Source organism: Molossus molossus, unplaced genomic scaffold (assembly GCF_014108415.1).
Source record: "Molossus molossus isolate mMolMol1 unplaced genomic scaffold, mMolMol1.p scaffold_m16_p_19, whole genome shotgun sequence".
Lineage (NCBI taxonomy): Eukaryota > Metazoa > Chordata > Mammalia > Chiroptera > Molossidae > Molossus > Molossus molossus.
The window spans coordinates 5,616,619-5,642,405 of record NW_023425354.1 but is presented as its reverse complement, the minus strand read 5'-3'; the positions used below and the strand labels follow the sequence as shown (position 1 = coordinate 5,642,405).

The following is a 25,787-nucleotide window of genomic DNA, read 5'->3' as shown; positions in this document are numbered from 1 at the left end:
CACACGATCAGTACTGGGAAGAGGATGGGCGAAGGGTAAGATGCCCAAGTCCTCCTTTGAACGACACAACACAGTCCATGGGTAGCTTAAATGTGCTGGTAAAAATAAGATGCTCAGGGGGGCACTCGGGGCCCAAGCCAGGTGCAGAGGGCATCCGAGTGAGGGCAGTTTGGCCCGGGGCGAGCAGAAACTGGAGAGGACGAGTCCTCCTGTCTTTCTGAAGCAGCGTCCGGGTGTCCTCCTCCTTCCTCCACAATTAACGACCAGGAAAGACTTACATCCTGACGGGAGCCATCTCAATCCGGTCTCTCGGAAGGATAAGGACATGCGTCCGGCTCATCCGGCCTCAGCCTTCACGAGCTCACAGCGGCCAGGACTGTTCTAGCCCCAGAGTCCGAGCGAGGGGTCACCCACCGTCCCCGTGACACCGCAGCGAGCGTTGCAGTAGCCCTGAATACTCAGGAGTAAGAACGTGGATGTATGTTAACAGGAAGGGCGATGGCGACGATGAGAGGATGTGATGCCAATTTCAACATCAGACTTGACGTCCGGGAGGCAAAATGTCACAGGGCGAGGATCCCAATGTCTTCTGCTCACTGGGCCCTCAGGTCTTCACTCATGGTTGGCACGTCGTCAGTGCCTGGTTCAGTTCTTCTATTCATGGATCGAGAATGGTGAAACCGCCCGACCGGTGTGGCTCAGTGGTTGAGCGTCCACCCGTGCACCAAGAGCCGCCGGTTCGATCCCTGGTCGGGGCACATGCCCAGGTTGTGGGCCTGATCCCAGTGGGGGGCATGCAGGAGGCAGCCAATCCATGTTCTCTCTCATCCAAGTTTCTATCTCTCTCTCTCAAAAATCAATAAAGAAAAAAAAATAATAAAACGTGAAATCTATGATGGGCGGGAGCCCTGAGCCCCAGGACATGCAGAAATCGGTCCGTGACCACGGCAGGTGTCACAGGGGCTTCAGATCAGAAAGGCCTCCAAGGACAGGCCCAGGGGAAAGGCCTTTCCCTGCATTTCTGTCCGCGATCCCTGCTGTGCTGTGGCCTCAGGACGAAGGAAGGATGGGGGTCCGGGCCTCCCAGCTGGGGGTTCCCAGGGGTTAGGGTCCTGGGTGAGGCGGGACCAACATGGCCTCTGGAACCACATCTCTGCTGACCCAGTCACTTCATAATAAATATTTCTTGTTCTTCCGTGTGTGGTTCTTCTTCGCAGACATGACTTCAGTGAGCACGGTGCTTACGGGCTGTCATGGGGCTGACTCGGCCTCCGCCCGGAGCTCCTCAGAGGCCTGTTCACCCAGACGACAGCGCTGAGCAAGCCCAGGAGCAGGGGCACCTTCAGGAAGACCAGGAGCAGGAAGTGGACGCTGCTGAGCAGGGACCTGAGGGAGGGACACGATGACAGAGACGAGCTCCCTCCCAGGACCGTCTTCCCAGCTCTCCCAGGGCCCAGGGTGCGGGTTCCAATGACCCACGTGAGGACAGTCTGGGGCCAAGCTGACCACGCCCTCCACTGCCCAGCACACTTTCTCTTCTATTCCTGACAGGTCTCCCCCTGGCGTGCTCGGCCGGAGGATAACGACGGGCTCCTTCTAAGAACAAGAGACTAGGACACACCCACAAGGGGGACCCGTGGGGAGACGCAGGGGGAAGACGGCCGTCTACAAGCCAAGGACAGAGGCCGCAGAAGAATCCAACCCTGCCCGGGCTGCTTTGGCTCAGCGGTTATAGCGTCGGCCTGCGGTCCAGGGAGACCCGGTTTGGTTCCCGCTAAGGGCACGTGCCTCGGTTGCAGTTTGTCCCCGGCCCTGGTTGGTCGCGAGGGTGGCAGCCACTGGATGTGTCCCTTTCACGTCGATGTTTCTCTCTCTCTCCCTTCCTCTCTCTCCCTCCCACTCTAGCTGAACAAAAAATGGAAAAATGTCCTCGAATGAGGATAAAAAAAAAATTCAGCAGTCAATTAATTAATTAACTCTATTTGGTCCATTATCTATCTGTCAATTGGAAGTGCCTGAGGGCAGACAGCTTTGCTCTTTGGTTCATCCTCATGTCCCCAGTGCTCCCTAAAGCAGTGACGGACGTGGGGGGGAACTAGTAGTTATTGGTTGAATGAATGAATGAGTTATCCATAATGCTGAGCAGAACCGCTAAATGTTACTTCAATCTGACTTTGATTCTTGAATTTAAAAATTCCTTGCTATTACTTATTACAAGCAGTTCAACCCTGACAAGTGTGGCTCAGTGGACTGAGCTCCAGCCCATGCACCAAAAGGTCGCCAGTTCCATTCCCGGTCAGGGCACGGGCCTCGGTTGAGATCCATCCCCAGTAGGATGCATGCAGGAGGCAGCCAATCCTTGTTTGTCTCTTGCATTAATGTTTCTCTTTCTTTCCGTCGCCTTCCTCTCTCTCTAAAATCAATGAAAAACCTATTTTAATAAATAAATAAAAGAAGTTTGGCAAAAAAAAACACAAAAAACTCTGAAAACAGAGGGCAGATAAGAGAGGGGACAAAGGGGTCCCTGGGGTGATAAAATCCGCTATGACCCACAGGGATTCTGCGGGAAGACAACAGATCACAGCAGATCTAGAAACAAAGCCAGAGGGCCAAGGAGGGGGAGGGGAAGACAGGAAAGGGGCCCTCAGCCTCCAGAAAGGCCCTGCGGCTACAGGCTGGGCAGGGCTCTAGGAAGCATGAGCGAGACTCAGTTTCTTCCTCTGAGCAATGGGACGTGTGTATCCGCCCATCCCCTCCATGCGGGGGTCGGCAGCAGGGCCAAGGCCTGAACAGAGTAAGGGACAGGAAATCTCTCGGCGAGCTGCCCAGTGCTCCAGAGACACGAGGGACGGTCGGTATCACTGTGGTTGCCATACAGGAACCAGGGAAACAGGACTTCCCGGGCCCTTCCCGTTCTCCTGGAATTTAGATCAGGGGCCTGTGGCCCATTCCCCCCTGTGCCCACACGCCCTGGCCATGCCCTCCGCCCTGACTGCCTGCTCGTCCACCTCCCACACTCTGAGATGCACAGGGGATGCGCCACGTCTTTGTGAGAGGAGTCTGGAACATGCGGGCCCTGGGGAACAGCAGCCAGCCAACTTACCTGCCTTCAGAGAGGGGGCTGGTCGCAGTCGGGGAGCCTGCAGGGTTTCCCATGGTGACTGGCACTGTGAACACGGTGGTGGTAGAGATGATGGCAGTAATGGTAGTCGACACAGTGGTAGTTGCTGGGCACACAGAACAGGCTGCTTTCTGCTTGGCCTGGAACCCACCGCAGCCCTGCTCGTGGCTCTGAGCGGGAGCAGTGTGGGCGGCCCTGGCCGGCGGGGCCTGGGGCAGGGCCATGGGGAGGAGCGTGGCTGGACCACGCCTGTCTCCTGGGCTCTAGGAGCCTCAGAGCCTCAGGAGCCGTGAGCCGGGCACAGGTCCAAGGGGACAGCAAGCAGGCCGTGGGGGTGAGGGGCCAGCACGCCTCGGGTCAAGGGCGGCTGCAGTTCAACTTTGCACAGGCTATTGAGGGTCTATGATGGGATAGTTCCTTGTCGGGGTCCTTGTCAAGATGCCATGAGACAATGACCGTGCTGCACTTTGCAGCTGTGACAGGCCCGGGCCCCAGGTTGGGGGACTCTGTGGACTGTGTCACCTAGGTCACACGTGCCCTGTGAGGTTCTGTTGGCTATCCCAGGGTCGGCAGAACCAGAGCCCAACAGAAAAACCGCTTCAAACCCCGATACTCCAGGAGTGCCTGCATTCTAGGAGGTGTGGGGAAGGGAACGTCTTAAACCCAGATGGGATACGGCTCGTGAGGGACCTCAGGCACCCGGAATGCAGCTGTGAGCGCAGAGGCCTTTCCAGACCTCAGGAGTTAACCCCACTGTGCTGGCCTCCTCCCCCTGAGATCAGATGCAGAACAAGGGGTGTGAACAGCAGCTGTGAGCCCTGGTCCCAAACTCCATGAAGTGCGGGAACACCTGGCCCCAGAGGTCCCAGGAAAGCACTGGAAGGAAATGGGGTCTGTGGGTCTCACGGAAGACGGTCCCTTTGACAAATGCGCTGAAACTGGGGCCATCCCCGTGACCTCTACGGGCAATAGGCTCGGGCTCTGAGCTGCGCAGAGAGACTAAATGTCCAGAACGGCTGGGTCCCATCCTGGAGGAGGTCCTGGGGCCCTGAGAGCATCTGAGAGAAGCCCTCCTCCTCCGACCCCAGCTGAGCAGTCTGGGTTCCGTCAGACCTCAGGACTCAACCACCCCTGTGACAGGTCACTCCAAGTGAGTTCAGTCACTGGAGAGGGACCTCAGGGACCAGGACAGAGCAGGGCCTGAAGAGACATAGCACATAGTCTTACCTGGGCCAATGATCACGTTAACTCGGCTCCCACGGTCAGATCCTATTCTCTCAATCCCACACCAGTAAAGGTCTGTATCCGCGCGCCTGAGCGCCTTCATGGTCACAGTGAACGTGCGGTTGCTCTGATCGTCCCTGATGGACACGCGGTTCCCCTTCGCCTCCTGCTCGGATCCATTGGTTTTAACAAGGATCTTGCAGCTACTCAAATCAGCCCCTCGACACCACCACTTCTTGTAGGTCTCCCATCCTGGGGCATAGCGACACTGCACCTCCAACCACCCCTGCTCCAGGCCTTTCGCCTCCTCTGGACCCGTGATGGGAGCTGATGAGACTGGAAAACACAAATGCACGTACCTGTCACCTCCCACACCCCCAGGCCAGGGCCGCAGCCTCCGGCACTGGGAAGGGCTCCAGTGAGTCCAAGAGCCTGACGCTGCAGTAGAGCCAAGGGCGGTACACCTTCCACCAGGCAGACCTTTGTCCTTCGAACTCCCCCTGGGTCGGAGCCACCCGGAACATCACCTACGAGCACCACTGCCCACCTCAGAGGGACAAACATGGTGGCTCTGGGCGGTCATCACTTCCTGTAATTCACTCCCCACTCCCCGTGGCCACACATCTCTGTGTTCCCATCAGGGTCCCGTTGCACCAGCTCGTGTGAAACTGGTCTCATGGGAGGAGACCCCAGAGGACCCATCTCCACAGGAGCACGGCTGCTGCCTGACTGCGCTGTGGCCTCGCCTGGCTGTGCAGAGGCTGCTCCTCGTGGTTCTCCTGGTCCAGTGGGTCCACAGGATCCCCCCAGCTGAGCGCCTCTGTCAACTGACCCGAGAGTGATGCCCACTGCGGAGTCCACGTCACACATCCCGTGTTCTCCATGGGACCGTCCTGCATTTCAGTTCCCAGAACAAGTGATCTTACAGGATAAATGCGCCTAAGCGGTGACCTCATCTTTCTTGTGAAATTTTTCTTAAGCCTAATGTGAATGATTCAAGCAGGAGTTAAAAAATGGGGATAGTGCCCAGCCTTACTAGCTCCTGTCCTCACACAAACCACCTACAGAACAGCACTAGCCTGGGGAGGATTCTCCATGTGCTCTTTCTCCTGAAGGCCTCAGACAACAGAAGTCATTCCAACAAGACTTCCGTAAATAATGTATTAACCCAAGACAGACCCCTGCACAAAAATGACCGACTCTGAAGATCTATTTGCTACCAATAACCAGGTGTGAGCGTTGCGGTATGTGCTTGAGATGAAATTGGAAGCTGGAACAGTAGAATCCAACAACTTCAAACGCTCTTTTATTTTATTTTATTTTTCAGAGAGAGAAAGGAATGCAGGAGAGAGAGATAGAAACTTCGATGAGAGAGAACATCGATTGGCCGCCCTCTGCATGCCCCCCACTGGGGATCTGGCCCACAACCTGGGCATGTGCCCTGACAGGGAATCAAACAGGCGACCTCTAGGTGAATAGGGCAACGCTCAACCACTGAGCCACACAAGCCCGGCTCACATGTTCTTTTAAAAGCACACAGAGAACAGCAACAAAAATTGGCCATTACGGACCTCTGTGTCCTAGAACAGGTCTCTATAAAAGGTCAAGACCTGAAATCACAGCCTGTGTTCTCTGAGTACAATTCAGCTAAGTTAGAAACCAACCACAAAAATATAACCAAAGTGATTCTACACAGTCAGATGTTTAAAAGAAAAAGAGACACTTTTTCATAAGCAGTGCGCAAAGGAAACCATTACAGTAAAAATGTTTAAATCTTTTAGCTAAATGAAGAGGAAAATACTGCAAATCAAAACTTTTGGGATACAGCCTAAAAAGTAAAACAGGCCCTGTTTGGCTCAGTGTTTGGTGCTTTGGCCTGTGGCCGATGAGTCTCGGGTTCGGTTCCGGTCAAGGACACGTACCTTGGTTGTAGTTCGTCCCCGACCCTGGTCAGGTGTGCGGGAGGCAGCCACTCAATGTGGCTCTATCACATCGATGTTTCTCTCTGTCTCTCTCTCTCCCTCCCTCTCACTCTATCTGATAATAAGTAGAAAAATATCCTCGGGTGAGGAATAAAAAACAAAGTACAACAGTCTTACTCAAGACAACACCTCGGGTTCAGAAATACTGAACTCGTTACCATACACGACAGACGAGACTTTCAGATGTGAACAGGGCTGAGACCCAGAGAGAGGAGACCCCCGATGTTCCCGGCGGACACAGTGCCATCCGGCCCGAGCCCTGCGGTCCGGTTCCTTGGTGGCCCAGCTGGGACTATGAGAAACAACAGAGCTGAGCAGCCATGTGGCCCCGCCTCTCTAGGTCCTGTCCTCTCTGAGCATCAGGCACCAGCTGTCCAAGGACATTCAGTCCAGAATTAGACGCCTGCCTTTGTCCCCGTGACACACTCTGCGTGTCTCCGTCACGGCACTGACCACACCGCACGGCGGTCTGGCCTTTGGCTCGTCCGGGGCAGAACCTCAGGCAGGCAGATGAGTGGGCTGGAGCGACAGTCAGACAGCCTGTCCACCTGGCCTCCATCCTGTCCCCTCCCCGAACCTGAGCGCCTCACGGAAGGCTTCTGAGTTCTAGCCACACGCCACACCAGCCGCTGAGACTTAACACAATCCAGACCCCTGAGCCCACCCTGGCTGAGTGGGTCGGAGCTGGAGCCTCAGCGTCTGTGACCCCAAAACGTCCCCGACACGGTTCGCTCCTGAGCTCGTCCACCTGCTCGTGCAGCACGGCCAGGCTGAGCATCGCTGTCCGGAAAGAGGCACTCAGGTTCCCTGTGCTTTTCTGTTGCTTCCCGGCACCTGACGGAGCACCTGGGAGACAGCAGCGACTTGCTTTTCATTGAAGTGTCAGGGTGATGAGATGGCCCTGCCATCCCCCGACGTGTCCCTGTCCCTCAGGACAGACCCTCTGGTTCCCTGCCCTGCCTCAGTCATTCTGGTTCCTAACCCCCAGCCCCACTCACCTGGGACAACGAGAAGGAGCAGAGGTGGGAGCAGCCACATGGTCCTGCCTGCCCGGTTCGGTCCCTGTCACCATGAAACCCCAGTGTCCTCCAGGGACTTGAACAGAGGAGCCCAGAGGCAAACTGCCTTCGATGTGCGTAAATCATTGTGTCTGTCTCTCTCCTCTACTTCCCGTATGTCCTGTCTTCAGTTACTTCCTCACTGCACCAGGTAGGGGAAATGCTGTGTCGTCATCTACGTGTGTGGCTGATGTGTCTTCAGTGATTGGGGAGAAGCCAAGCGTCCAGGCCCGGCCCGGGTTCCCCTTGCGGGCGTGAGTGTGAGGAGCTGAGCAGGTGGCTGCCAGCAACAGGGGGCAGGACGTCAGCGGGCCGCGGGCAGGAGCTCAGAGCTGGCTCCCGGGAGTGAGGGACACGCGCTGGATGTGCCCTGGGGGACGGACGAGCATTCAGGGGGACACCCCGTCTGGCTGGAGGCACAGCCCACACCCAGGACAGCGTCCCCCCAGGGACTGAGTCACTCTCAAGCCGACACAGGCTTGGGGACAGTAGCAGACACAGGCTTGGGGACAGTCGCAGACACAGGCTTGGGGACAGTAGCAGACACAGGCTTGGGGACAGTCGCAGACACAGGCTTGGGGACAGTATAGGGAAGGAGGAGTGGTCTTGCCCTCAGCCTCACTCTGTCCAGGAGGCTCCCCCCACATCTGTGCATATGGCGCTGGCTGTGGGCTCCCGGCAAACCCACTGCGCCGTGGACTCCGCTTATTCGAATGAGCTCCTGGGGACCGTCCTCACCTCCCTCTTCCTCCAGAACTTCCCCTCCCTCCTCCTCTCACCTGTCCCTGTCCCTCTCAGGATCAAGATCTCCTCCTTTTTAAGAAATATATGTGTCTATACTTGTGACTTTCTTTCTGCCTTTGAGAGGTTTATATTTTGTGTTTTTACTTTGTGTTCCAACCCTTGGATGAAATATTTACTATAGAAATTATATTTCTCTTTCAACAGCTCTTCTTTGGTCCTCTGATGGCTGGTATTCTGAACTTTCTTCTGTTCCCTGAATGACGTCTCCTGACTGCTGGTGGCTTCGTGTGCTTTGGTTTGGTGATTGTACAGGAGGACAGGCTGTCTGTCCTCCAATGTCTGGTCATTCTTGATTCTCTGATCGTGTCTGAGGATGATCAAAAAACAGCGCTGACAGAGACCTCTGAGCACGTGGAGCCAAAGAACATGCAAAAGAGTTCCGTGTCACTGTGTGGATGCCGGGGGCTGTCCACCCTCCTTGACTCACACGCAGTCCCCAGATGAGCGGTGAGCGGCCGTCTGCAGCGGGGCTCCGGCACCCCCTCCGCTGCCCTGGTCGCGATCTTATTTACTAAGGGAAAGGCCTCTCTGCTGCTTGTCCTCGGGTAATGCCTGCCTGCAGACATGCGGACGATGTGCCAGGATACACGAGTTTGGGGAACTGTTCCTTGAACACAACCCCAACCGCTTCCCCGGTTCCATCCCACTTCTCACCCACCTGCGGACTCTGAATTCACAGCCCCGAGTCCCCCAGGCAGGTGGGTAGAAGCAGGAGTGGGAACAGGCGGCACATGTTACCGGCTCTTTGCCTTGAAGTCTCCGTCCGGAAGGCGCCAGACGCTGGCTCGGACCCTCCTGGAGCGGCGGCCCCTGAACCCGGTGCGCTTCTCCCCGTCTCTGGAGCACGGCCAGTGGCTTGTCCCTTCTTGTTATCGAGGCCGATTAACATGCTATCATAGCACAGTGGACCCCGTATGTGCTGCGCACTGTCCCGAAGACCCAGATTCCTTAGCACGGAGCTCTGACGGAGAGGAAGACGGTTGACACAGCCCTGGAACAATTCTCAGAACGTGCTCAGCTGTCCAGGCTAAGTGAATGCAACCTGCCTCTGTCCCTCTTCCTGCTGGGCATGGAAAGGATACACTGTCCAGGTCGACGGTCACACCCGACACAGCAGTAGGCACAGAGGCTGCAGCATGTCTGCTCCTTGGATCAGCTGTCACCAGCCCACGGTCATGCTGAGCTAAAGGCAGATATGATGGGGGACCTTCCTCCATGTTCTTGCAGTCTCGGAGGGTGGCCCTAGTCTCTGGTTTTCTCCGCACATGTGATGTTTTCCATTTACTCTCTTGGTCACAGCAGAGGGGCAGTTTCAGGGCCTTCCACTTGTTCATCCTCAAAGTGATCACTTCTGCCTCACAGGTCAGAAAGTCACCCCAGAACGGGACTGATTGCAGTGGGTATAAATTTTACGCACACAATTGTCACCAAAGGAAGCAGGACAGAAAACAGTGCATGTGTGATTACATAAAGTCCACACAACAAATTTAGGCTGTTAGAAGACCGGAGGGCGGTGACTTTGTAAGTAGTGACGGGAAGGAAGTTATGACACCATGACTTTCTAGGTCGAGGCAAGAAGGAAACAGAGCGGGCCGTCGGGGGGTTGGTAATGTTCATTTCTTGATCTAGGAGCTGTGCAGGAGTGTGGTTTGCTTGTACAAAGTTATTGAATTGTGCACTTTAAATATGTTTTTATTGACTTCTTTTTTTAGAGAGAGAGAGAACAGGACAGAGAGATAGAAACATCAATGTGAGAGAGAAACATCGATCAGCTGCCTCCTGCACACACCCTAGTGGGGATACAGCGTGCAACCCGGGCCTGTGCCCACAACAGGAAATGAACCAGGACCTCTCAGTCCATGGGACGATGCTCAGTTCACTGAGATACACTGGCCAGGCTGAACTGTGTACTTCACTTCTTTTTATTTTTATTTTTTATTTTTGTTATTGATCTTAGAGACAGAGGACGGGAGAGGGAGAGAGAGACAGAAGCATCAATGACAGAGAACATCGATTGGCCACCTACTGCATGCCCCCACTGGTGATCAGGCCCACAACCTGGGCCTGTGTCCTGACCAGGAATTGCACCAGCGACCTGTTGGTGAGTCGGTCGACGCTCAACCACTGAGCCACACTGGGCAAGCTGAACGGTGCACTCGAGATGTGTGGACTTTCTGTATGTGTTTTACATTCCAAGACAAAGTTTTTTGTTGTTGTTAATCCTCACCTGAGGATATTTTTTCATTGATTTTTTAGATAGAGTGGAAAGGAGAGAGGGAGAAAGAGAGAGAAACATTGATGTGGGAGACACGCATGGATTGGTCGCATCCTGCACAACACTGATGGGTTCGGGGGATCAAACTTGCAACCCAGATGCATGCCCTTGACCAGAAATTAAACCCACGACCCTTTGGACAAAGGGCCCATGCTCTAACCTCTGATCCACACCAGCCAGGGAAAAGTTTTACAGTTTGACCAAGGAAATCTTTCAAGCCATTACACAGCTGTTCACTCAGTTCTCTAAATAGCTGCCTGCTGTGCCATTGTGTGGCTTCAGCAGAACGAACTGCTCCCGCACTGATGGCCATTGGGCCTGCCCGCACCTCCTGCCCTTGCTGTGGACGCTGCAGGCGTCTGGGTCCAGGGAAGACGGCCCGCACGCTCCGCGCGTCTCTCCACCGATCGCAACTGAGCCCAGACAGAACGTGCGGAGGGAGCAGATCTGAGGCTGCAGCGGGATGAATGGCGACAGGGGACGAGGGAAGGAACCAGAGAAGTAGGGCCACTCAGCTCTGAGTGCTCGGGCTTGTGCCTTCGATCTGCCCCCTGTCTGGGCAGGACACCACGGGCACACTCAGCAGGCCCCGTGCCTGCTCGGGGGAGTGGAAGAGGGAAACTGGAAGGGAAGAGGCGGGGAGGATTCCCAGAGTTTTCCTGGTGTGTGTGTGTGTGTGTGTGTGTGTGTGTGTGTGTGTGTGCTGTCCCTCCCGGCCGGCCCCCAGCAGCCCCAGCACAGAAGCTACAATTCAGCCTCGACCTCAGGGGCAGGTCCTCTCTGACCAGGGGAACCACGGTCTGAAGACATGGGGAGAAAACCATTGCCTGTTTCTCTCTTGTTCTCCCTCTGCTTCGTCCTGGATGCTGACAGTCACAGGGAGACACAGCAGCTGGGGACAGAACAGACCCAGCTTTCTAGCCCCAGGCCCAGGAAGGGGAGGAGGGGGCTCTAGGCTGGGAGGCGGTGTTGGGGGAGATCAAGAAGGAGAAGTAGAATAAAAAGAAAAGAAAAAAAAAAGCCCTGGCCGGTTTGGCTCAGCGGTTAGAGCGTCGGCCTGCGGTCCAGAGAGACCTGGGTTCGGTTCCCACTAAGGGCGCGTATCTCAGTTGCAGTTTGTCCCCGGCCCTGGTTGGGTCAGGTGGGTGGCAACCACTCGATGTGTCCCTTTCACGTCGATGTTTCTCTCTCTCTTTCTCCCTCCCATTCTATTAGTACGAAATATAGAAAAATGTCCTCGAGTGAGGATAAAAAAGAGAAAAAGAAGGAGAAGTAGCTTAAGAAGGGAACCCTGGACTTTTTACAAGACAAAAGTTATGGCAAAGCCACTGTTCGGTTGATGAGCCCTCTCACTGCAGGTACAGGGGGCACCATGTCTGACTTTCCATCAACCTGGTCAACACTGTTCACCCAGCCCTGGTGAGCCCCTGAGACCCTGCCCCACCCACATATGGGCCTACCCAAGCCACTTCCAGGAACGTTCCATACAACCGGCCTGTCCTGGCTCATGCTACAGATTTTCCGAAAATGTCTCAAAGGTTCACAAACCCCACAGAAGCAGCACCTGGCCTTGGTGTGCCCTGCACTTCTTGATACGTTGCCCCAGGCCTGGTACTAGCAGCAGACAGATTCATTTGCAGCTTGGCCTCTCCTGGGCACCTCCAAGCCCAGCACAAGTGGCAGCCGTCTGTATACTGTTTGGTAGCTCATTCCACGTAGCCCTGGGCCGGGCACAGGCAGCAGCTGACCTTGGCCTGCACCTCCAGGGATGTCCCAGAGCCAGTGCACCTGGCAGACAGCTTCAGATCATGCCAGAGCCCCATCCAACCCCCGCCACGAGTGCACCATCCAACCCCTGCCACGAGTGACACACTAAAGGGGTGGACACGGCAGGCACCAGAGCCCCATTGATGCGAGTTCTGTTTTAGGGTGTCGGCCCCTGCATAGCATCTTCTCCACTATACTCCCCGCCAGTATCGGCCTAGGGGTTCATCCCTCCCAGCGACGTACCAACAGCAATCGTGTCTCAAGTTCAACAGGAGAGGACACACAGCCTGCATGGGGGAGGGGCGGGCATGCCTGGGGTTCCCAGCACCAGTGACAAGAGGCTGCATCACTGGACCCAACAGGACACCTACTGCATTAGGCCACCCGGTCAACCACGGGACACACAGAAGATCTACCTAATACATAGAAACAAACACAGAGAGGCCGCCAAGTGGGTACACAAAGAACATGTCCCAGATGAAAGAACAGGAGAAATCTCCTGAAAAGGAACCAGATGAAGTGGAGGCCAGCAACCTACCAGACACAGAGCTCAAACAATGGTCATAAGGACGCTCACGGAACTTAGTGAGACCTTCAACGGCTTAAAAAGTACATAGAGACCATAAACAGAACCCGTCAGAAATAAAGAATACAATAACTGAAACGAAGAATAAACTAGAAGGAATCAACAGCAGAATAAATGAAACGGAGGATTGAATCAGTGATTTGGGAGACAAGATAGCAAAAAACACCCAATGTGAGCAACAAAAAGAAAAAATATATATTTTTCATTGAGAAATGTTTAGGGGATCTCTTGGACAAAGCAAGCAAAACAATATCCATATCCTAGGGGTACCAGAAGGAAGAAAGAGTGAGCAAGGTGTTGAGAACGTGTCTGAAGAAATAATGACTGAAAACTTTCCTAACCTGGTGGAAATACAGGCCCACACCAGGACACATCATAATTAGGATGGCAAAGGATACAGACAAAGAAAGAATCTTAAACGTAGCAAAACAAAACAAAACAAAACAAAAAAAGGCACTTAGTTTTCCACAAAGAGCTCCTATGAGACTGTCAGTTGATTTCTTAACAGAAACATTTCAGGCCAGAGGGATTGTCAAGAAATAGTCAAAGTGATGAAAAGCAAGGACCTACAACCAAGATTACTCTATCTGCCCTGGCCGGTTCGGCTCAGCAGTTAGAGCATGGGCCCGAGGACCAGAGAGACCTGGGTTCGGGTCCCGCTAGGGGCGTGTGCCTTGGTTCTGTTTGTCCCCAACCCCAACCAGGGTGGTGTGGGTGGCAGCTAGTCGATGTGTCTCTCTCACATCGATGTTTCTCTCTCTTTCTCCCTCTCCCCCTCCCACTCTATTAGAAGATAAGGGTAAAAATGTCCTCAGTTAGGATAAAAAACAAACAAACAAACAAAAGATGACTCTATCCTGAAAAGCTATCATTTAATATCGAAGGACAGATAAAATATTTCCCAGACAATAAAAAGTTAAGGAGTTCACCACCACCAAACCTGTACATCAAGAAATGTTAAAGGGTCTTCTTTAAGAGCAAGGAGATAAAAAATATAAATAATAAATGGCAATAAATACATATCTATCAACAACTACTTTAAATGCAAATGAATTAAATGCTCCAGTCAAAAAGCACAGGGTGGCTGTTGACAAGACATAGAGGGACGTGGAGAGTGTTATGCCAAGGGAATTAGGCCAATCAGAGAAAGACAAATACCACATGATCTCACTTACTTGAGGAATACAATAAACAAAATAAGCTGAAAAACAAAATAGACCCAGAGACGTAGAAAGGAGTACTGTTCAGACTGACCTGCCACAGAGGAGGGGGCGGGGAGATGGATGAAATAAACTGGAGAACTGACATACTGACCTGCGTGTATGTGTAACCAATGGACACAGACAACATTGTGGGGGGTGTGGGGGGGGGCTGGATGGGGAGAAGGGTGTCTAGGGGGAAACAAAAGAAACATCTGTAACAAAAATCAATTAATCAAAATTGGAAAAAAGAAAAGAAGAATCGTGACACCGCCCGGACGATGTGGCTCAGTGGTTGAGCGTCGACCCGTGAACCAAGACGTCACGGGTTCAATTCCCAATCACAGCACATGCCCAGGTAGTGGGCCCAGTCCCCAGTGGGAGGCGTGCAGGAGGCAGACCGTTGATATTCTCTTTCATCGATGTTTCTATCTCTCTCTCCCTCTCCCTTCCTCTCTCTCAAAAATCAATAAAGAAAAAAATAATAATAAAACGTGAAATCTATGATGGGCGGGAGCCCTGAGCCCCAGGACATGCAGAAATCGGTCCGTGACCACGGCAGGTGTCCCAGGGGCTTGAGATCAGAAAGGCCTCCAAGGACAGGCCCAGGGGAAAGGCCTTTCCCTGCATTTCTGTCCGCGATCCCTGCTGTGCTGTGGCCTCAGGACGAAGGAAGGATGGGGGTCCGGGCCTCCCGGCTGGGGGTTCCCAGGGGTTAGGGTCCTGGGTGAGGCGGGACCAACACGGCTTCTGGAACCACATCTCTGCTGACCCAGTCACTTCATAATAAATATTTCTTGTTCTTCCGTGTGTGGTTCTTCTTCGCAGACATGACTTCAGTGAGCACGGTGCTTTCGGGCTGTCATGGGGCTGACTCGGCCTCCGCCCGGAGCTCCTCAGAGGCCTGTTCACCCAGACGACAGCGCTGAGCATGCCCAGGAGCAGGGGCACCTTCAGGAAGACCAGGAGCAGGAAGTGGACGCTGCTGAGCAGGGACCTGAGGGAGGGACACGATGACAGAGACGAGCTCCCTCCCAGGACCCTCTTCCCAGCTCTCCCTGGGCCCAGGGTGCGGGTTCCAATGACCCACGTGAGGACAGTCTGGGACCAAGCTGACCACGCCCTCCACTGCCCACCACACTTTCTCTTCTATTCCTGACAGGTCTCCCCCTGGCGTGCTCGGCTGGAGGGAAATGACGAGCTCCTTCTAAGAACAAGAGACTAGGACACAGACACCCACAAGGGGACCCGTGGGGAGACGCAGGGGGAAGACGGCCGTCTACAAGCCAAGGACAGAGGCCGCAGGAGAATCCAACCCTGCCCTGGCTGCTTTGGCTCAGCGGTTATAGCGTCGGCCTGCAGTCCAGGGAGACCTGGTTTGGTTCCCACTGAGGGCACGTGCCTCGGTTGCAGTTTGTCCCGGCCCTGGCTGGTCATGCGGGTAGCAGCCACTGGATGTGTCCCTTTCACGTCGATGTTTCTCTCTCTCTCTCCCTTCCTCTCTCTCCATCCCACTCTAGCTGAACAAAAAATGGAAAAATGTCCTCGAAGTGAGGATAAAAAAAAAAAATTCAGCAGTCAATTAATTAATTAACTCTATTTGGTCCATTATCTATCTGTCAATTGGAAGTGCCTGGAGGGCAGACAGCTTTGCTCTTTGGTTCATCCTCGTGTCCCCTGTGCTCCCTAAAGCAGTGTCGGACGTGGGGGGGAGCTAATAGTTATTGGTTGAATGAATGAATGAGTTATCCATAATGCTGAGCAGAACCCCTAAATGTTGCTTCAATCTGACTTTGATTCTTGAATTTAAAAATTGCTTGCTATTACTTATTAAAAGCAGTTCAACCCTGACAAGTGTGGCTCAGTGGACTGAGCTCCAGCCCATGCACCAAAAGGTCGTCAGTTCCATTCCCGGTCAGGGCACGTGCCTGGGTTGCAGGAAACATCCCCAGTAGGGGGCGTGCAGGAGGCAGCCAATCAGTGTTTGTCTCTTGCATTAATGTTTCTCTTTCTTTCCCTCTCCCTTCCTCTCTCTCTAAAATCAATAAAAACCTATTTTAATAAATAAATAAAAGCAGTTTGGTAAAAAAACACACAAAAAACTCTCAAAACAGAGGGCAAATAAGAAAGGGGACAAAGGGGTCCGTGGGGTGATAAGATCCACTATTACCCACAGGGATTCTGCGGGAAGACAACAGATCACAGCAGATCTAGAAACAAAGCCAGAGGGCCAAGGAGGGGGAGGGGAAGACAGGAAAGAGGCCTCTCAGCCTCCAGAAAAGCCCTCGGCTACAGGCTGGGCAGGGCTCTAGGAAGCATGAGCGAGACTCAGTTTCTTCCTCTGAGCAATGGGACATGTGTATCCGCCCATCCCCTCCATGTGGTGGTTGGCAGCAGGGTCAAGGCCTGAACAGAGTAAGGGACAGGAAAGTCCTCGGCGACCTGCCCGGTGTTCCAGAGACACGAGGGACGGTCGGTATCACTATGGTTGCCATACAGGAACCAGGGAAACAGGACTTCCCCGGGCCCTTCCCGTTCTCCTGGAATTTAGATCAGGGGCCTGTGGCCCATTTTCCCCTGTGCCCACACGCCCTGGCCATGCCCACCGCCCTGACTGCCTGCTCGTCCACCTCCCACACTCTGAGATGCACAGGGGATGCGCCACGTCTTTGTGAGAGAAGTTTGGAACATGTGGACCACAGGGAACAGTAGCCAGCCGACTTACCTGCCATCAGAGGGGGGGCTGGTCGCAGTCGGGGAGCCTGCAGGGTTTCCCATGGTGACTGGCACTGTGAACATGGTGGTGGTAGAGATGATGGCAGTAATGGTGGTCGACACAGTGGTAGTTGCTGGGCACACAGAACAGGCTGCTTTCTGCTCGGCCTGGAACCCACCGCAGCCCTGCTCGTGGCTCTGAGCGGGAGCAGTGTGGGCGGCCCTGGCCGGCGGGGCCTGGGGCAGGGCCGTGGGGAGGAGCGTGGCTGGACCACGCCTGTCCCCTGGGCTCTAGGAGCCTCAGAGCCTCAGGAGCAGTGAGTCGGGCACAGGTCCAAGGGGACAGCAAGCAGGCCGTGGGGGTGAGGGCCCAGGACGGCCTCGGGTCAAGGGCGGCTGCAGTTCATCTTTGCACAGGCTATTGAGGGTCTATGACGGGGGTAGTTCCTTGTCGGGGTCCTTGTCCAGATGCCATGAGACAATGAACGTGCTGCACTTTGCAGCTGTGACAGGCCCCCCGGTCCCATGTTGGGGGGACTCTGTGGACTGTGTCACCTAGGTCACACGTGCCCTGTGAGGTTCTGTTGGCTGTCCCAGGGTCGGCAGAAGCAGAGCCCAACAGATAAGCCGCTTCAAACCCCGATACTCCAGGAGTGCCTGCATTCTAGAAGGTGTGGGGAAGGGAATGTCTTAAACCCAGTCTGGGTTGTGTCAGACCTCAGGACTCAACCACCCCTGTGACAGGTCACTCCAGGTGAGTTCAGTCACTGGAGAGGGACCTCAGGGACCAGGACAAAGCAGGGCCTGAAGAGACATAGCACTTAGTCTTACCTGGGCCAATGATCACGTTAACTCGGCTCCGAGGGTCAACTCCTGGTCTCTCAATCCCACACCAGTAAACGCCTGTATCCTCGCGCCTGAGCGCCTTCATGGTCACAGTGAACGTGCGGCTTGTCTGATCGTCCCTGATGGACACGCGGTTCTCCTTCGCCTCCTGCTCGGATCCATTGGTTTTAACAAGGATCTTGCAGCTACCCAAATCAGCCCCTCGACACCACCACTTCTTGTAGGTCTCCCATCCTGGGGCATAGCGACACTGCACCTCCAACCACCCCTGCTCCAGGCCTTTCGCTTCCTCTGGACCCGTGATGTCAGCTGATGAGACTGGAAAACACAAATGCACGTACTTGTCACCTCCCACACCCCCAGGCCAGGGCCGCAGCCTCCGGCACTGGGAAGGGCTCCAGTGAGTCCAAGGGCCTGACGCTGCAGTAGAGCCAAGGGGGGTACACCTTCCACCAGGAGACCTTTGTCCTTCGAACTGCCCCTGGGTCGGAGCCACCCGGAACATCACCTACGAGCACCACTGCCCACCTCAGAGGGACAAACATGGTGGCTCTGGGCGGTCATCACTTCCTGTAAATCACTCCCCCCTCCCCGTGGCCACACATCTCTGTGTCTCCATCAGGGTCCCGTGGCACCAGCTCGTGTGAAACTGGTCTCGTGGGAGGAGACCCCAGAGGACCCATCTCCACAGGAGCACGGCTGCGGCCTGACTGCGCTGTGGCCTCGCCTGGCTGTGCAGAGGCTGCTCCTCGTGGTTCTCCTGGTCCAGTGGGTCCACGGGATCCCCCCAGCTGAGCGCCTCTGCCAACTGACCCGAGAGTGATGCCCACTGCGGAGTCCACGTCACACATCCCGTGTTCTCCATGGGACTGTCCTGCATTTCAGTTCCCAGAACAAGTGATCTTACAACAAAAATATAACCAAAATGCTTCTACACAGTCAGAAGTTAAAAAAAAAAAAGACACTTTTTCATAACCAGTGTGCAAAGGAAACCATTACAGTAAAAATGTTTAAATCTTTTAGCTAAATGAAGAGGAAAATACTGCAAATCAAAACTTTTGGGATACAGCCTAAAAAGTAAAACAGGCCCAGCTTGGCTCAGTGTCTGGTGCTTTGGCCTGTGGCCAATGAGTCTCGGGTTCGGTTCCGGTCAAGGACACGTACCTTGGTTGCGGTTAACCCGGCCCTGGTCAGGTGTGCGGGAGACAGCCAGTCAATGTGGCTCTATCACATCGATGTTTCTCTCTGTCTCTCTCTCGCCCTCCCTCTCACTCTATCTGATAATAAGTTGAAAAATATCCTCGGGAGAGGAATAATAAACAAAGTACAACAGTCTTATTCAAGACAACACCTCGGGTTCAGAAATAGTGAACTCGTTACCATACACGAGACGAGACTTTCAGATGTGAACAGGGCTGAGACCCAGAGAGAGGAGACCCCAATGTTCCTGGCGGACACAGTGCCATCCGGCCCGAGCCCTGCGGTCCGGTTCCTTGGTGGCCCAGCTGGGACTATGAGAAGCAACAGAGCTGAGCAGCCATGTGGCCCCGCCTCTCTAGGTCCTGTCCTCTCTGAGCATCAGGCACCAGCTGTCCAAGGACATTCAGCCCAGAATTGGACGCCTGCCTTTGTCCCCGTGACACACTCTGTGTGTCCGGCCACGGCACTGACCACACCGCACGGTGGTCTGGCCTTTGGCTGGTCCGGGGCAGAACCTCAGGCAGGCGGATGAGTGGGCTGGAGCGACAGTCAGACAGCCTGTCCACCTGGCCTCCATCCTGTGCCCTCCCCGAACCTGAGCGTCTCACTGAAGGCTTCTGAGTTCTACCACACGCCACACCAGCCGCTGAGACTTAACACAATCCAGACCGCTGGAGCCCCAGCGTCTGTGACCCCAAAACTTCCCCGACACGGTTCGCCCCTGAGCGCATCCACCTGCTCGTGCAGCACGGCCAGGCTGAGCATCGCTGTCCGGAAAGAGGCACTCAGGTTCCCTGTGCTTTTCTGTTGCTTCCCGGCACTGACGGAGCACCTGGGAGACAGCAGCAACTTGCTTTTCATTGAAGTGTCAGGGTGATGAGATGGCCCTGCCATCCCCCGACGTGTCCCTGTCCCTCAGGACAGACCCTCTGGTTCCCTGCCCTGCCTCAGTCATTCTGGTTCCTAAACCCCAGCCCCACTCACCTGGGACAACGAGAAGGAGCAGAGGTAGGAGCAGCCACATGGTCCTGCTGCCCGGTTCTGTCCCTGTCACCATGAAACCCCAGTGTCCGCCCGGGACTTGAACGAAGGAGCCCAGAGGCAAACTGCCTTCGATGTGCGTAAATTATTGTGTCTGTCTCTCTCCTCTACTTCCCTAATGTCCTGTCTCCAGTTACTTCCTCTTTGCACCAGGAAGGGGAAATGCTGAGTCATCATCTACGTGTGTGGCTGATGTGTCTTCAGTGATTGGGGGGAAGCCAAGCGTCCAGGCCCGGCCCGGGTTCCCCTTGCGGGCGTGAGTGTGAGGAGCTGAGCAGGTGGCTGCCAGCAACAGGGGGCAGGACGTCAGCGGGCCGCGGGCAGGAGCTCAGAGCTCGCTCCCGGGAGTGAGGGACACGCGCTGGATGTGCCCTGGGGGACGGACGACCATTCAGGGGGACACCCGGTCTGGCTGGAGGCACAGCCCACCCTCAGGACAGCGTCCTCCCAGGGCCTGAGTCACTCTCAAGCTGACACAGGCTTGGGGACAGTAGCAGACACAGGCTTGGGGACAGTCGCAGACACAGGCTTGGGGACAGTAGGAGACACAGGCTTGGGGACAGTAGCAGACACAGGCTTGGGGACAGTCGCAGACGCAGGCTTGGGGACAGTAGCAGACACAGGCTTGGGGACAGTATAGGGCAGGAGAAGTGGTCTTGCCCTCAGTCTCACTGTGTCCAGGAGGCTCCCCCCCACATCTGTGCATATGGCGCTGGCTGTGGGCTCCTGGCAAACCCACTGCGCCGTGGACTCCGCTTATTCGAATGAGCTCCTGGGGACCATCCTCACCTCCCTCTTCCTCCAGAACTTCCCCTCCCTCCTCCTCTCACCTGTCCCTGTCCCTCTCAGGATCAATATCTCCTTCTTTTAAGAAATATATGTGTCTATACTTGTGACTTTTTTTCTGCCTTTGGGAGGTTTATATTTTGTGTTTTTACTTTGTCTTCCAACCCTTGGATGAAATATTTACTATAGAAATTATATGTCGGTTTCAACAGCTCTTCTTTGGTCCTCTGATGGCTGGTGTTCTGAACTTTCTTCTGTTCCCTGAATGACGTCGCCTGGCTGCTCGTGGCTTCGTGAGCTTTGGTTTGGTGATTGTACGTTACAGGCTGTCTGTCCTCCAACGTCTGGTCATTCTTGGTTCTCTGATCGTGTCTGAGGATGTCCTAAACAGCGCTGATGGAGACCTCTGAGCACGTGGAGCCAAAGAACATGCAAAAGAGTTCTGTGTCGCCCTGGCCGGTTTGGCTCAGCGGTTAGAGCATCGGCCTGCAGTCTCGAGAGACCCGGGTTCGGTCCCCGCTAAGGGCATGTACCTCAGTTGCAGTTTGTCCCCGGCCCTGGTTGGGTTGTGTGGGTAGCAACCACTCGATGTGTCCCTTTCACGTCGATGTTTCTCTCTTGTTCTCTCTCCCTCCCACTCTATCTGAACAAAATATCAAAAAATGTCCTCGGGTGAGGATAAAAAAAAAAAGAGTTCCGTGTCACTGTGTGGATGCCGGGGCTGTCCACCCTCCTTGACGCGCACGCAGTCCCCAGATGAGCGGTGAGCGGCCGTCTGCAGCCGGGTTCCGGCACCCCCTCCGCTGCCCTGGTCGCGGTCTTATTTACTAAGGGAAAGGCCTCTCTGCTGTTTGTCCTCGGGTAATGCCTGCCTGCAGACCTGTGGACGATGTGCCAGGATACACGCGTTTGGGGAACTCTTCCTTGAACACAACCCCAACCGCTTCCCCGCTTCCGTCCCACTTCTCACCCACCTGCAGACTCTGAATTCACAGTCCCCGAGTCCCCCAGGCAGGTGGGTAGAAGCAGGAGTGGAATCAGGCGGCACATTTTACCGGCTCTTTGCCTTGAAGTCTCCGTCCGGAAGGCGCCAGACGCTGGCTCTGACCCTCCTGGAGCGGCGGCCCTTCAGGGCGCTTCTCCCTGCCCCATGGGGAGGTCCCATCATTTTGGAAGATCCCGGGTCTTCCCTGGGAGCAGGCAGTAGGAGCGGCTAGGGCCCAGGAAACTGAGCTACCAGCGCACCTGGCACCATCGGACCAGTGGACACTCTTTGTCAACACAGACCAGTGCACAGTAGTGGAGCTGCCAAGGTGCTGGTTGCGAAAGCTACGGACAGCTGGGAGCCCAGCACCATCCCCCACAGTAGCAACCCTATCAGAGTCGAGATATACCCCCAGCAACCGAGGCTGGGGAGCAGACATCCATCCCCAGGCAACAGAAGCACAGACCAGCAGCTGAGACCCATTCCCAAAAACTACAGCAAAAGCTGAGCAGGAGTTGAGCCCCAGAGGGCAGCAGCACTCCCCAGCCGCCAGCAGCAGGACCTGGGGCTCCACACAGGCCTGTGCAGTCCAGAAACTCACAAATGCAATGAGAAGCCAGACCCTGAGAGGGACTGGTGCAATCCAGCTGCCCATGGGTCCTGCGGGGTGCTGAGGCACCAGAGAGGCCTGTGTGACCCAGCAGGGACTGTGCAATCTAGTTACCCGTGGGACCTGCAGGGTGCAGGGGCACCAGAGAGGCCTGTGCAACCCAGTTTCATACAAGATAGGCAAAGATGATGTGAAAATGGAGGCAGAGTGAATGGAAGCTACACAGACGATCTCCCAGGACCAAACAGGAATTACAACTAAAATAAAGACAACTCCTTAGAAAAAAGAGCAACAGAAAAGCAGCAGGACAGAATTATATGACCAAGGACACTGGTAGGATCTATGGAGGCACAAGAGGGTGGTGGGCTGGGAGCCCACAGACAGCAGCAGTCTTAGCTGTGAGCAGCGCCCTTGGGGAATAAAGACCAAGCCCACTCCACAATGCAGAGAGCCAGGACAGAGCACTAAAATAGCCTCAGCCACTCACCTGGAAAAGCAGCAGCCCCCCCCCCCCCCCAGAGATTAGGCCTTTCCCAGGTGAAACAAAGAAATGCAAATTGAGGCTCATTAACAACCAGCATCTATCTCACCCTCTGGAAATCCTCTTATGCAGAACACCAGGGCTACATTCCAAGGTACTGAGTAACTGAGACTACTAGCCACCAGGAAAAAACTAGAGGATAACTAAACCTTTCCTGGGCTAGCAAATCTACCCAGGAAAGTAATACTTGACAGTGGTGTTTAACATGGGCCCACCCAGCCTCATCCAAACCCAGTAGAGGAAGCCACAAACAGTAGAACACCAACACCCACAGGGAAAATTTGGCAGGCTCCAAAACCCACTGAGATAGCCAGAATGATGAAACAAATCCCAGATGAAAGAACAAAAGAACTCTATCAAAGATGAGATCAATGAAATGCAGTTAAGCAAATTATCAGAAGTAAAGTTCAGAGCCATGATCTTGAGGAAGCTCAACAGCATGAGTAAGGACATCAGCACCATGAATAAAGATATAGAAACACTGAAAACCAACCAAGTGGAAATGAAGAATGACATAGCAGAAATTAAGAACACATTGGAAGGACTAACCAGCAGAGTAGAGGCAGCTGAGGACCAGATCAGTGAATTCGAAGACAGGGTAGAAAAAATCAACCAATCAGAAAACCAAAAGGAAAAAACAATTAAAAACAGGAAGACAGCTTAAGAGAACTGTGGGACAACTGGAAACATAATAACATTCGTTTCATAGGAGTCCCCGAAAAGGAAGAAAATGGGCAAGGGTTAGAGAATATATTTGAAGAAATAGTGACAGAAAACTTTCCTGACTTGGTGAAGAAAGAAGGCATTCAAGTTCAAGAAGCACAGAGAGTCCCAAGTAAGCAGAACCCAAACAGGCCCACACCAAGACACATAGTAATTAAAATGCCAAAAATTAAAGACAAAGAGAGAATCTTAAAGGCAGCAAGAGATAAGCAACAGGTTACCTACAAAGGATACCCCATAACGCTCTCAGCTGACTTCTCAACAGAAACACCACAGGCCAGAAGGGAGTGGCATGAAGTAATCAAGGTCATGAAAAACAAGGATCTGAATCCAAGACTACTCTATCCAGCAAGGCTATCATTCAAAATAGAAGGTCAAATAAAGAGCTTCCCAGACAAAAAAAGGCTAAGGGAATACATTAGCACCAAACCAGCACTTCAAGAAATGTTAAAAGGACTGCTGTAATTACTAGGAGAAATGGGAAGGAAAATAGAACCACACTAAACAAAAATGGCAATAAATAAATACATATCAATTATCACCTTAAATGTGAATGGTTTGAATGCTCCGATAAAAAGACACAGAGTAGCCCTGGCCGGTTTGGCTCAGCGGTTAGAGCGTCGGCCTGCGGTCCTGAGAGACCCGGGTTCGGTTCCCGCTAAGGGCATGTACCTCGGTTGCAGTTTGTCCCCGGCCCTGGTTGGTCGTACGGGTGGCAGCCACTCAATGTGTTCCTTTCACATCGATGTTTCTCTCTCTCTCTCTGTTCCTCTCTCTCCCTCCCACTCTACCTGAACAAAAAATGGAAAAATGTCCTCGGGTGAGGGGAAAAAAAAAAAAAGACACAGAGTAGCTGACTGGAGAAGAAAGCATGACTCACATATATGTTGTTTACAAGAGACCCACCTCACAACAAAAGACTCACATAGGTTGAAAGTGAAGGGATGGGAAAAAATCAAGCAAATGGAAAGGAAATAAAGTTGGGGTAGCAATACTCATATCTGATAAAGTAGACTTCAAAATGAAGGCCATAACTAGAGACAAAGAAGGCCACTACATAATATTGAAAGGATCTATCCAACAGGAAGATATAACCTTGGTAAACATATATGCACCCAATATAGGAGCACCAACATATATTAAAAATCTTTTGGAGGACTTCAAAGGATAAATCCACAGCAATACAATCACAGCAGGGTTCAACACCCCACTGACATCACTGGATAGATCCTCTAGACAAAAAATTAACAAGGAAACACAGACTCTAAATGAAGTGCTAGATCAAATGGATTTAATAGATAGCTACAGAGAATTACACCCCAAAACCGCAGAATTCACATGCTTCTCAAGTGCACATGGGACATTCTCAAAGATAGACCACATGTTAGGACACAAACTAAGTCTCTACAAGTTCAAGAAGATTGAAATCATGTCAAGCATCTTCTCAGATCACAATGGCATGCAACTAGAAATCAATTGCAACAAGAACATCCAAAGACATTTGAAAACATGGAGGCTAAATAGCATGTTATTGAACAATGAATGGGTTACCATGAAGATCAAGGAATAAATTAAAAACTTCCTAGAAACCAATGAAAATGAACACACAACAACACAAAATCCATGGGATGCAGCAAAAGCAGTTCTGAGAGGGAAGTTCATAGCACTACAGGTCTACCTCAAGAAGCAAGAAAAATTTCTAATAGACTATCTAACCTCACAACTTAAAGAACTAGAGAGCAAACAAAAAGAAAACCCCAGAGCAAGTAGAAGGAAGGAAATAGTAAAGATCAGAGCAGAAATAAATGACATAGAGACCAAAAAAACAATTCAAAGGATCAATGAAACAAAGAGCTGGTTTTTCTAAAAGATAAACAAGATCGATGGACCCTTAGCTAGACTCACCAAGAAACAAAGAGAGAGAACCCAAATACACAAAATCAGAAATGAAAGAGGAGAAGTAACAACTGACACCACAGAAACACAAAAGATAATTAACAAATACTATGAACAACAAATTGGACAATCTAAGTAAAATGAACAAATTTCTAGAAACATATAGTCTTCCAAAACTGAACCAGAAAGAGATATAAAACTTGAACAGACCAATAACAACTAAGAAAAATGAAGATGTAATCAAGACTCTCCCAGCAAACACAAGCCCAGGCCTGGACAGCTTCACGGGGGAGTTTTACTGAACATTCAAAGAAGAACTAACATTCATTCTCCTCAAACTTTTCCAAAAAATTCAAGAAGAAGGAAGACTTTCAAACTCGTTTTATAAGGCCAGCATAATTCTAATTCCAAAACCAGAAAAAGACACT

At 53.0% G+C, this 25,787-nt stretch overlaps 2 protein-coding genes across 5 annotated transcripts; both read right to left on the bottom strand.

The window, feature by feature from the left end:
• Positions 1-901: 901 nt before the first annotated feature.
• LOC118634779 (CMRF35-like molecule 5) lies at positions 902-7,731 on the bottom strand. 3 transcript variants are annotated; one of them, XM_036269535.1, is made up of 4 exons: positions 7,326-7,731; positions 4,349-4,681; positions 3,104-3,167; positions 902-1,386 (listed from the first exon to the last, which is right to left on the bottom strand). In XM_036269535.1, exons 1-4 carry the CDS (start codon positions 7,363-7,365, stop codon positions 1,242-1,244), a joined length of 582 nt encoding a protein of 193 aa, XP_036125428.1. In that variant the 5' UTR covers positions 7,366-7,731; the 3' UTR covers positions 902-1,241. The 3 variants fall into 3 exon arrangements, with proteins under 3 accessions (XP_036125428.1, XP_036125427.1, XP_036125429.1); XM_036269534.1 differs by having other exon boundaries at positions 3,104-3,227; positions 7,326-7,712; XM_036269536.1 differs by having other exon boundaries at positions 1,283-1,386; positions 3,104-3,261; positions 7,326-7,714.
• Positions 7,732-14,449: 6,718 nt separating this feature from the next.
• Positions 14,450-19,928, bottom strand: LOC118634778 (CMRF35-like molecule 5). 2 transcript variants are annotated; one of them, XM_036269532.1, is made up of 4 exons: positions 19,762-19,928; positions 17,563-17,895; positions 16,742-16,865; positions 14,450-15,013 (listed from the first exon to the last, which is right to left on the bottom strand). In XM_036269532.1, the coding sequence occupies exons 1-4, from the start codon at positions 19,832-19,834 to the stop codon at positions 14,518-14,520; spliced, it is 1,026 nt and encodes a 341-aa protein (XP_036125425.1). In that variant the 5' UTR covers positions 19,835-19,928; the 3' UTR covers positions 14,450-14,517. The 2 variants fall into 2 exon arrangements, with proteins under 2 accessions (XP_036125425.1, XP_036125426.1); XM_036269533.1 differs by having other exon boundaries at positions 16,742-16,805.
• Between the last annotated feature and the right edge of the window lie 5,859 nt (positions 19,929-25,787).

Coding starts and splice junctions, on each gene's coding strand:
- LOC118634779 (XM_036269534.1), bottom strand. CDS start 7,365: ATGTGGCTGCTCCCACCTCTGCTCCTTCTCGTTGTCCCAG. Junction 3,228..4,348: donor TAACGTGATCATTGGCCCAG/GTAAGACTATGT, acceptor CTGTGTGCCCAG/CAACTACCACTGTGTCGACT. Junction 1,387..3,103: donor AGCCCCCTCTCTGAAGGCAG/GTAAGTTGGCTG, acceptor TCCCTCCCTCAG/GTCCCTGCTCAGCAGCGTCC.
- LOC118634778 (XM_036269532.1), bottom strand. CDS start 19,834: ATGGTGACAGGGACAGAACCGGGCAGCAGGACCATGTGGCTGCTCCTA. Junction 17,896..19,761: donor GCTCCTTCTCGTTGTCCCAG/GTGAGTGGGGCT, acceptor TGTGTTTTCCAG/TCTCATCAGCTGACATCACG. Junction 16,866..17,562: donor TAACGTGATCATTGGCCCAG/GTAAGACTAAGT, acceptor CTGTGTGCCCAG/CAACTACCACTGTGTCGACC.